This window comes from Pecten maximus, chromosome 14 (genome assembly GCF_902652985.1).
Source record: "Pecten maximus chromosome 14, xPecMax1.1, whole genome shotgun sequence".
In the NCBI taxonomy this organism is placed as follows: domain Eukaryota; kingdom Metazoa; phylum Mollusca; class Bivalvia; order Pectinida; family Pectinidae; genus Pecten; species Pecten maximus.
In genome coordinates this window covers 28,166,766-28,179,856 of record NC_047028.1, presented here as the reverse complement: position 1 = coordinate 28,179,856, position 13,091 = coordinate 28,166,766, and the positions used below count along the sequence as shown (strand labels likewise).

The following is a 13,091-nucleotide window of genomic DNA, read 5'->3' as shown; positions in this document are numbered from 1 at the left end:
TTGCTTAAAGAAAATACCCTCAAACGAAATTGACTATGCATGCATTTACACATATACATAACTAATATCGAAAATGAGATAAATATATAATCATCATTATGATATAGAAATACCAGTAAAATATTTGAATTTAATAAATGTTACATATCAGCCGAATTTTTAGACTGGATACAGAAACTACACAACTCCATCAATGGCTCTCACGCTCTGCTCTTTATTCGGAACACACAGATAACATTAAAGGTAGATAACAGGAAAGTGTTCCGGGAGGTACTAAGAAACATTAAAGATGCTGACCTCACTATATGTAGCTAAACTTAATTCACTTCAATATCTATTTAATCCATTGAAAGGCTAGCATGTTGAGTTCCATGTTGAAATATTAGAAAAGATTGTACAAAACACAACAAATATTAGCACATTTCAATACAAATTGATGGTCAGATACAATAGATCCAAAATTAATGAAACTCCATCATTCAACTGCTTCGTCCTTCTGGGACACGCCAGTATGATGCTAAGGACATACAGTGTTTATTACTAAACAGGTGAGTGAGGAAATTAAAATAGGTCGAAAAACTGTCAAAGTCTTGGACGATATTGGGATGAGGGGTAAAATATACACACAATTCAATAAGTATGTTCAATATTTAACTACATGTGCATTTGATGTGATTTGATTGAACATCAATACTTTAGATGCTGTATTATTATAAGATATTGATAAATCATTGTAGTGTTTTAGGTAAAAAAAAAAGTAAAAAAAAATTGACAAAATCAGCCAAACAAGGATTGATATCAGGGAACCTACTGTACAGGTCATAGCATATTAACCTTTACTGCTTATATATATGTTTAAAGTATTGACGAGTTCACATACAAGGTTTTCCACCTTACTGACAATGTTATTGGTTTAACATAAAAAGTATAATATATGGTTAAGTACAATATCTGGACTGACGTAGCGACAGCTGTGGACAAACTTGCTTACACAGGCGTCGGACGTTCGTAAATATTTCCCCACAAACGCTAACTTGTTTGAGAATATTGGTTATAGCCTCGTTAATGGAAGAATCGTACAAACGAAATACAAAATTATAACTATAGAAATTGCGAGCAATGTACAGTAGAGCAAAATCCAATCTAAATTGTACCATACAGCTTTAAGGTCCTTCTATGTGTCGTCAGTAATGCTAAGTGTCTAAAGTATAGATGCTTAGAAAGCGACAGAGTTAAGTCAAAATTCAGGTCGAAAAATGTCTCTAAATGCTGAAGTCAATAGCCCAATAATTTATTCAATTTGATAATATTTGATATTGAATTTCAAAAGAATGTAAATAAAATGAGTCTATTCTGAACCGTGGAATAATTTATAACAATACATTATAAGTTATACGTGTCGCTCTTGTGATTCTATAATGCAAGAATCTCATATCAGTCAGAATCCTAAAGTTGTCAAAATGGCATTCTAGCAATAATGAGAAAATACAGAGTCTCGATGATATTCTTAAAAACTACAGAAATCTCAAACTAATCTAAAATGATATGTGTACCACCATCTTAAATCGGATAAAACCTCCACATTGATGTATAACGAAACATTACTGCAACATATCATCCCGATGATATTCCTGATACGACGGACGCCTGTGCTCCTTCCGTGACAGGTCTATCAATAACATACGGATTACTAGAGATCATTGCTATAAATAAACACCTGACATTAGAACCAGATTGATATTTCAGTTTAGTTTTGTGTTGACGGTAAGGCAACAGTCTGCTAAATATTGTGTCGAAGCGTTCTAAGTTCCAATAAATCTTCCGTCAAAATGTTTGATACTGGACAATCTTGGGGGAAGCTGTTTTGCCTACTATTTACCTTTGTGGTGACCTTTATTCCATGTCAAGTTTCCGCGAGACCGGTGGGAACAGGATTAACAGGTTGGTATAAATAAACCTTTAAGAATTTTTGAAACCTATTTATGATGTACTCTTCGCGACATCATGCAATAAAAAGTAAGGATATGACTTTAAAATCGGTCCCATTTGACCTTACCGAAAAATATTATATAAAACCCTGACAAATACGAAAATAATACGTATGTTTCAAGGCAAACGATATTCAAAGCAAAAGAAGAATTCTTTAAATATATTAGTAAGCGATAATATGCCCGTCACTTGTTTGTTATTGTGAGTTTTAATTACATATTCGTACTTTGGTGTCATGTTATAGGTGGGATGGCTAATGATGGGTATCCACCTTCTAACAATGAGGACATATATCTCAGGTTTAGACCCAGGACCCGGCTTTCTGGTATCCAAACTGAGGATAAAGTTCCTGCAGTCCTATTGCAAGACGTCAAGGAAAATACCTTTATTGATGACGCTAACGACACAAACAACCTACCGAGCAACGTCCCTAGCAACGTCCCTTAACGATATGCAGAGTGGGAAAATTGATGAAAATGAACCAAATATACCAAGTAACAAAAACAAGGAGCAAAACTTCGTAGAACTGGACAATGAAGATGGCGCATATCAGAGCGTCTCCGAAGTGAAAGAACAAGGCTTTGATGGAGACCTAAATAATGATGATGTCATGTCCGAAGTTCTGTCAAACGAAACACCTGATAGAGAGCAGAGTCAGGGATCAAATGTAGCGTCCAATTGTTGGCGATACAGCGGAAATGCTTCATGAAATAATTACGGGTGATGTTGATGTAATTGATAGCATTATCACAACAGAGGGAGATTTAAAACAAGAGAACAGGGTCAGAAGCTGTAAAACCAGAAACATCAACAGGCCCTACAGGAGACAATGATGAATATTTAGTATCTTCGGAAGATGTGCAGCCGGACGATATCGACGATCTTTTGAATGCACTGGGGCAGATGATGTCGAATGGATTAGATGAAGAAGGCAATGGTCATGTGATTACAGGTATCACGACTAAGGTTTTTGTTTACCCTGACGGTAACGTAATGTATGAAGGACGTCATGACCCAGAAAAAGTCTTGTATGAACCAACTGGAATTTCAGAACCGCGTGAGATGACACAGAGCTCAGTTAGTAAGGAGAATACAAACGACGATGAACAAAAGTCGGGATACCAAGGTTTACCAGCCATGCTTGATCTCAATCAAATTGAGGCGAATGGAATCAATGATGGTATCTCTGGAAATATCATTTCAGACGTTGAATCACTAGCTAGACCCTTTCTCAAAATTGTGCAAGATGTTCTGAATAATGACGAAAATGACATCATCAGCAAAGAAGAAGGATATACTTCCGTTGATGATCCGACTCTGGCTGTGGAGGAAAACAATGGAAAACGCGATGATTCTATGGATTTTCCTCTTCAAACAGTAAACGAGATCGAGATTATTTATTCGCTTTAAAATGTAACATTATTTTCAAACGTATTTGGTGTTTCATCAGCAACACTCGATATGTGTTGCTTGTTTTCATGTTTCGTTGGAAATACTTGTAAATCTTAGGAATGTTCAACTGCTGGAAATCCGCTGTATATTAACGAGAATCGAAGGCTTTTAACTCACTTTCTGCTTACATTATACAAGAATGCAATTATAATATCACAATCTTGGGTATTGATATAAATCATACCATTAGCCATTCGTATGCCTGACGCTAGTGATATGTTAGATCTCGCCGGGACTTGTATGTATAAAAAGAATTCCGGATCGACATTATTCAATAAATATAGGTATATGGTTACGTGAATTTTACAAAATACAATATTAAACGTCAAATATAATGTTTTGTAGAATTATTATTTTATAGGACTGTATAGATACTATAACATAGTTGCTATGCAATATAATGAACAAATGTCCTTCAAGTTGATAGTACTAAGCATTTATGGTAATACGTTGAGTTGATCCAATTGGAAATGCATGTGTGATGTTTCGCCGATTAATCCTGTACATTAGACAAAAGACCTATGATGTGTATTAAAACAATAAAATCGATAGCTTTATTTAGACGCAATCCAATCATAGCAGCATTAAACAGAGGGGAAAAAAACCCAACGAAAACAGAGACCATCGACGTTTAAACAAAAACGATGACGGGGCAAAAAATGAACGATAGAAATATTTACACGGGGATCATGATAACTTGAACAAGACCAGATGTTTGCAAAGGTCAAGCGCCTCCTGCTAACTCCCCGTGTTAATCTAAGTTAAACCCGAGGAATGTCATGCTCTTGAATGACAACATGATTAAATAGTTCATTTACGCATATCTACAGTCTACGCGTAGGTATAAATAACTACTTATAATAGATAGTATGAATTGATTGATAATCAATATCAAATGATTTTAAATAATCATGAAATCAAAATGGGCATGTCAACAGCCGGTATCGAACTATCTTATTTCATCATACTATTAGTAACGTCAGAGGTAGGCGGCTGATGTAGAAATTATGTAGTGAACTGAAGTAAACGAACGACGTATTTAATACATTTAAAAAAAATTGTTAATATATATCAATAAAACTAAAAATCCTGAAACAATAAAACGTAAATTTTGAACATGTTATGTTCGCACGTTCGCAGATGAATCCGGAAAATTTTAATCTAAACTGTTGAGAATCGTGAAGGTGATCATGATATTATCTACAGCATGCTACAGTAATGCCTAGTAATCGATCTATGACAACAGCTGGTGATCACCCCTCCTCTATAAGCCTTTTTGTCCGACGTCAGATTTGTCAATAATTTAAGATGACGAGGTGAGGACACACGTCGACCACACCACGTACACAGACTTTAAAACGTAAACAACACAGTATATATAGACATGATAACATAAAGATTAGTATATATATATAGTTGATATTGTGATACGCTTGGAATTAAGACGTAAGTGACATTTTAACTAACTTGTATTGACATATAAGTGGTGTTTGTACATAAGTTTTGATATATTTCGGGACCTTAGGCCAGTCATAATGTCTCCGGCCAGTGTGACTGCGATTCTTATTCTACTGCATTGGACAGTCGATGGAAAACCTACACTGGAAGGTGAGTATATTTCTTGCTGTCCAAAATGATTTATTCTCGCAATTATATATATCTTTACAGAAAATTGCTAATTGTAGTGATTATTTTAGTAATCGTTTTACGTTTCAGTTTGTTAACATGTAAGAGATATGTTAATATGTGAGAGATAGTTATGTAAATATGTGAGAGATATGTATGTAAATATGTAAGATATGTATGTTAATATGTAAGATATATGTACAGTGGAACTTCGTTAACTCGAACTCGGATAACTCGAATACCCCGCTTAACTCGAAGTACCTCGCCGGTCCCGGCCGAATTCTCTCTTTATCTTAGTAAAAAAAACTCGGATAATTCGAATTCGGATAACTCGAAAAACTCGGATAATACGAAGTAAAAATTTGGTCCCAACAATAAAAATCCTACTTGAAATGTTCGAATAACTCGAAGTATAATTTTCGTCGATCGGTGGCAAACGCCGACATTTTTTAAGAGCTAAATTCCGTTTGTAATACTGAACATATCGGCACTACTAACCTACATGCTATTATAAGTGTTTCATAAATTCATAAAAGAAATTGTCGGTTGAATCTTATAACAACAAGTCTTGGTGATAAAAAGTACTGCTTTACTTACATCAGGTAATTTCCCAAGGCGGTCGCCGATATCAGTACACACGATAGTCAACAACTCATCTACCCGTTCGCTCAAGCGGAACTAATCTCTGACACACCGGTAGATCTACCCGGCTGATGTTTTTACAGGTGTAGAAATGACATAGTCACCGGCGCCTATTAGATCTTTAAACTGCTGAAACAATAGCGTAATTACTAAATCTTTAAACTGCTGAAACAATAGCGTAATTACTGCTGAGGTGTTCAGAGTACAACTGTAACGGTCAGTGCTGTCTATTAAATCGGATTAAACGCCAACTCAGTTACAGTAACATTTTATACGCACATGCGCAGCCCAACTTCCGGTGCTAATACACATGGAAATGGCGTGGTTATCAATAAAAAGTAAGTAGGCCGATCAAACAGTATTTTATATATGTCCAATAAAAGGTAATGGTTCTGTTACGTTTTATATGCAATCTGTGTTAAACTTAAACGGTTATTTGTTTTGACATTGATAACTTATTTTGTCGAATTCCGTTTTATCGTTTACCTTTTGCAAACATGACTTGCACATCAGATCGTTATTGAAGTGACTAAGTGAAAGACACTTTATCGTGACTTTATATCGGCAAAATTACACCAAATTACAAGTGACATAACGAAACATTACATATATATTTACATGTATTGACCAGTCTTCACACTAAACTGATGAGCGACAGAGCGAAGTTATAATGATTATATAATGTTGACAAATATTGACCAAACTTTTCACCAAAAACGATAACTCGCTTAATTCGAACACTCGGATAACTCGAAGTTTTTTCGTGGTCCCGTCGACTTCGAGTTAACGAAGTTCCACTGTATATCAATATGTAAGTGATATGTTAATATGTGAGAGATATGTATGTAAATATGTATGATATGTATGTTAATATGTAAGATATGTATGTTAATATGTGAGAGATATTTATAATAATATGTATATGTATGTTAATATGTAAGATATGTATGTTAATATGTGAGAGATATTTATAATAATATGTAAGATATATGTTAATATGTAAGAGATATGTATATCAATATGTAAGTGATATGTTAATATGTGAGAGATATGTATGTAAATATGTAAGATATGTATGTAAATATGTAATATATATGTTAATATGTGAGAGATATTTATAATATGTATGATATGTATGTTCAAATGTAAGAGAATTTGTATGTTGGCATATCAGAGATTGTATGGTTTGTGTGAGAGATGTATATGTTATTTGAAGATATATCTGTTAATATGTAAGAGTTTTGTATGTTTATATGAAAGAGAAATGTATGTTAATATGTAAATGATATGTATGCTAATATGTAAGATATTTAAGAGATATCTAGGTTAATATGTAAAAGATATGTTTGTTAATATGTGAGATATGTATGCAAATATGTGAGATATGTATGTAATTATGTGAGATATTCTAATATGTAAGACATGTGTTTGTTGATATGTAAAATATGTATGTGATTATGTAAGAGATATGTATGTTGATATGTAAGAGTTATGTGTGCTAACATATAAGAGATATGTTTGGTAATATGCATGCGATTTGTACTGTGTTTTAATATGTAAGAAATATGCATGTTTTTAAGTACGAAATTGTATGCTGATACGTAGGAGATACTTATGTTTTATGCGAGAGATGTGCAAGTTACTATGTAAGAGATTGGTGTGTTGATTTGTAAGAGATTTATATGTTGATTTGTAAGAGATTGGTATGTTAAAGAGATATGTATGTTTAACTTAATGTTTAAGATATATTTGTTAATATGTAAGAGATTTATATGTTGATTTGTAAGAGATTGGTATGTTAAAGAGATATGTATGTTTAACTTAATGTTTAAGATATATTTGTTAATATGTAAGAGATTTATATGTTGATTTGTAAGAGATTGGTATGTTAAAGAGATATGTATGTTTAACTTAATGTTTAAGATATATTTGTTAATATGTAAGAGATTTATATGTTGATTTGTAAGAGATTGGTATGTTAAAGAGATATGTATGTTTAACTTAATGTTTAAGATATATTTGTTAATATGTAAGAGATTTATATGTTGATTTGTAAGAGATTGGTATGTTAAAGAGATATGTATGTTTAACTTAATGTGTAAGATATATTTGTTAATATGTGAGGGATATGTATTTAACTCCTATTTGATATAATCGTGTAAAGAGAACGTTCCAACTGGAGATATATTTCTACGGTGGCTGGCAACGGACAACCAATTGTCTTTCGTTCGAACGAAAATTTCAATAATATTCGTTTACAGCCACCGAAAAGGAAATACGTTCAAGCGTACATGGACATATCACAGACGTATACATCTGGCTAGTATTTGAAGAAAAAAATATTAGCCCCTACTCTACTGTATCTTATATTTTTCGTATAAATACCAACCGGATGCAGATGCCTGTTGGCAAATGAAGATCAATGATATTTCGTTCGAACGTTTTTTCTATGATCCGAGCTAGCATTTATGTGGGACATTGCAGATACACTATACATATATATAAAATATAACTATTCCGAAAATTCATCTGGAGTTTCTCATATCAACTTTAAACAAGATTACATGTAAAAATCTAAAATTTAAACGCAAAATTCAAAAATCGATGAAGCTATGACAATGCATTAATGGTATGAATATATACAAACAGATTTCCGGTGTTTTTAAGTAAATCTGTATTTTGTTTGCATTTTGCACTCGTTTTGTCAATTTTGCGTAAGAATTGAGTACAAGTACAAAACAGAGTACCGTAATATATAAAGTGTTTGCTACCATTTCGATTGCTGACAATGATTTTTTAGCTTTCGATCCTCCACATTCTTATTTTGAACAGATATTGTAAGCATATTAGGTTTGATTTGGTATCTAACAGATGCGTCTTTATTTATACAGGGAAACTGGTTGGGCCGTGTGCAGACGCTGACGATCCAATGGCTTGCATGCATGGGATTCTCATGCATGGAGACAAAGTCAGTGGAGAGAATCATGATGCGGAGGACGGGTACCTGAAATTCAAATCCAACCTAGAAACAGGAGCGAAGGCGAAGGTTGGACCAACAGATGCCGAGGAGATGTTCCACGGCGCCCTGATGCATGGTGATGATGACACAAATGGTGTACACGAACACAAAGACACAGCCGTAGTAAATCCAGAAAGTCCAAAACAGGTCAACCTTCCCGAAGATATCGAGGATTACATGCATGGTGTTCTAATGCATGGCGATGACGAACCAGGAATTGACCACAAGAAAGATCATCAGAAAATGAAAGAAGAAAAAGGTGAGAGCACAAATGTTGCTACAGGGCCTGATGATCTTGAGGACATGATGCACAAAATGATGCATAAAGATGGTGATATATCCCATGATCACGAGAAAGATGACGCACCGGCCGTTGCTAAGGGGCCAGCTGAGGACCTTGATAATATGATGCACAAGTTGATGCACAAAGATGGCGACATATCCCATAACCACGAGAAAGATGGCGCTCCAGCCGATGCTAAGGGGGCAGCTGAGGATCTTGACAATATGATGCACAAGTTGATGCACAAAGATGGCGACATATCACATAACCACGAGAAAGATGGCGGCTCGGCTGTTGCTAAGGGACCAGCTGAGGACCTTGATAATATGATGCACAAGTTGATGCACAAAGATGGCGACATATCACATGATCACGAGATAAAATCAAGATTCAAACGTTGATAAGGGACCAGTCGACCTTGATAACATGATGCATAAACTCATGCATGCAGACGGGGACATTTCACATGATAACGAGGATAGGAAGGAAAATCAAGATTCTGACTTCTCAAAAGGGCCAGGTGATATAGATAACATGATGCATCGATTGATGCATAAGGACGGAGACCTGTCACATACCACTGATGACAAGGATCATCATCAGCAGACTGGAAGCATAGGTCCTGATTCGGATGACCTCCACGGCCTGTTGATGCATGGTGACAAAGAAACCGGACATGTGCATGAGCATTTCAGCTGGCAGAAACCATTCAAGATGGACAAGGAAGCACTACGTAAGCTTAAAATCGACGAAGACATCCTGCGATCCGTGGGTTTGGAGTCTGTTCTTCAGGACCTTGAAGAGTATGACCAATGGAAAAAGACCAAATCCAAAGATACTAAAGACGATATGGACGATATATCGGAGAATATTTTGTCCGATATCGAGGCTATGAAAAAACGCTATCTAAAAAGGGCACGTGAAGTGGACTTCAAGGCAAACGTAGGAATTACGGAAAAGGAGTCCTTGGACCATCTGGCGAAAACTTCCGGTCATGAACACGTTGTTGATGACGCAACACATAGCCTTGAATTGATTGGTAGCACCGAGCCGATCAGTGAGCGTCACAAGTTATTCAAGGAAGGGAAGCCATCGGATGATTTATAGAATGTGAAATTATATACGTTAATGAATGAATACATTAATGTGAATGATAATATTGACATTTTGTATTATTTATACTATTTTCATTTGCTTTCATAAAATAATGTCTATCACAATTTTGATGTTATTTATGACTGATTTTTCTTTATATCATTCAGGAGCAGAAGTCTAAAGCAACCAACTTGAAATTCCCTATAAACGACAGTCCTTTGACAACGGTGTCCGCACCAATGTCATTCTGAGTCGTTTTCAAATTTAGGTTTCACTTCATTTGGTTAAAATCCAATCAGGGTTTCAGGAGGAATAGGCTTTCAATGGGCAACACAAAACGGATGCAGGACATTAGTTACACGTATATGACCCTTAGAGTTTGATGTGGACTCATAAATAACCAAATAAAACTTATTGTCTACAAATATTACTCGAAGTCTAAGTACAAAGAACATCTCAAATCTGCCATTACATATGCTAATAATTTTATTAACAAATAGATGATCATATGTATAAATGTATAATTACAATTAATGGATACATATCTGATTCAATGTACAAATGGATAACTAAACTATATTTCATTCAAATAGATTTTTCAAAGATTATCCCAAGATAATTCAAATTATCATTGAACAATTGAATAAATTCAAATATCATAACGGAAAAATAACATAGAAATTGTAATTAAATATCTGAAACTAAAATTCAGGACAGGCAACTTTAGAAAACATATTTCAATGATCACTGAAGCTACGGGGTAATAAAACATAAAATACTTTCCAGTTTTTAGATATTTTTCTTAACAACAGATAGACTACGGTGTAAGTTTATCTAAGGGGTAAGGGACTCATGTAATAGCTACAGTATTTGTTGCCTTTTATAGCTTTTCAATATACAGTATGAATAAAGGTATATGGGGCAGATAATATAGGAGTGTGGAAAGAGGCTGGGCTTTGGGGTGGTCTACAATAATAGATACTATTCAAAATATCCAGGAAAAAAAATCCATGAGATCAGGCAAATACCTGGTCTTGCAACTTGTGTTTTATGACACCTTCAAGCACAGCACCATAATATGCAATCCGACATGATACATACCGATTTCATTGGGATCGGATGTTGATAAAGTTTGTAATTACACTGATCATTAAAATAATTAACTGAATCTAAATCTGCAAATCTAGATGAAATTACAACACCTATACAAAAATCCATAATAATTTGTTTAGGTGGTTTTCTAGACTCGAAACATTTTGTATGTAGAAATTAAAACAATGATAGCGAAACAGACAACAAGATTGCATGATTTATATACAAGTTAAGAAATATGCAGGAAAACAGTCAAAAGACGAATTCATATCACAATTACAACTCAATATCATTTTCTAATATGATGTAAACCTTACTCTTTTTCGTTTGGACGGAAACATGGCGAGTAGGGGAAGCCTAAAAAGGGTTTCTGAGATTCTATAAACAGGTTAATCGATATTTAGAACTCTTCAACTTGTAAAACAGTATTTTTTTAAGATAGAAGAGTACAATTCTCAAACACATTCGTCATCATGACATTTTTTTGACTTGATAAACATCAATCTGTCATATTGTAAGACTTCAATTTTTCATAATTTCAAAATTTCAACTTTTAGGTTACTTATCTTCATCATTATGGGTGTAATGCATCATTAAAACCTCCATGGACTAAAATCTGAAAAGTCATGATGTAGCTGTCCAAGTGGAATACAACAATGAATTACCCATATCACTTGATATGTTCAATAATTTTACACTGCATAAAACATTTGGATGGAATCAGTTAATATCAGAAAATTCACAATAGGCACTAACAACAGAAATTTTTAGAGCATTAACAAAAGGCACAATTGAAACAATAATTCAAAATTACATGAAAATTCTGAAGCATAAAATTCTTAAAATCCAATTCATAACAATTTTAAAACACTCAGTCGGTAATTTTAAAATCAGTATTCACAAACATTATTAGTTAAAATTGTACTTTGATATGTAATATCTGCATACATATTATGATATGTACAATGTATATAAAACATAAAATTCCCCAGAAGTGTAAAGTGACTGACAGGAACATCATTTTTATGATGAAAAACATGTGTCTGTATCCATAAAGGTATGGATATCTCCTAATGGGACATAATCATGCATGACTACCGATATGTACTGGTCAGGACGGAGACTAAAGATTTAAACTGACATTATGATATATAATATCTAAAATTTGTAACATCAGTATTATGTCTGAGAGTGAAAAGTCTTATTTGGAGGGCACTATCTTTTCTTAAAACTTGAAAAGTTTGTACATTTTATAAATATCGATCTGCATGTAACAGATCGTGAGAAGGGTTAAATATTGAAATGATCTTGGTACTTACTTAATAGAAACCACAAGAAATACATTGACATAAATTAGATACAAATTATGATCAAGTTTAAATTAATGTCTTAGGTATATCACATTCTTACATTAAAATTTTGATTGGCAATCATCAATTAAAAGCACTATCATGGCCAATGCACTTTATGTGATATAAATAAAAAATAACTTAATTTCATGAAGTAAAAGGAGCTATTTGAAAAGTCCATGTGTATATATAGAGTATTCCCAACAATAGATGTTGGTTTCAATATAAAATTTGTGACTTGATTTAAATTTCATTTATTTTTGTGACACAACATGAAAAGTCTGCATGCATATATTCACTGATATGAATGAAATGTCAATTTCATTTTACATAATATCTTGCGCCTTTATGAGTGGCTACATAATACATCACGTTATATATTTACAATTCGAAATGTAGCTTATAAAATCACTGTAGAAGTCACTTAAACACAAGTTCTGCAGCAATACCTGTTAACAACCATTTCAAACAATACCCTGTGGTTTTTTACAACCATTTCAACCATATCCTGGTTTGTCTACAAAGATTTCAACCATATCCTGGT

General features: G+C 33.8%; 1 protein-coding gene across 1 annotated transcript; it reads left to right on the top strand.

The window, feature by feature from the left end:
• The first annotated feature begins 4,781 nt into the window (after window positions 1–4,781).
• LOC117341636 lies at window positions 4,782–12,030 on the top strand. The gene is given in 3 exon segments (XM_033903495.1): window positions 4,782–5,049; window positions 8,601–9,406; window positions 9,408–12,030. Coding segments are annotated over 3 exon segments (1,590 nt in total). The 5' UTR covers window positions 4,782–4,976; the 3' UTR covers window positions 10,119–12,030.
• Window positions 12,031–13,091: the final 1,061 nt, after the last annotated feature.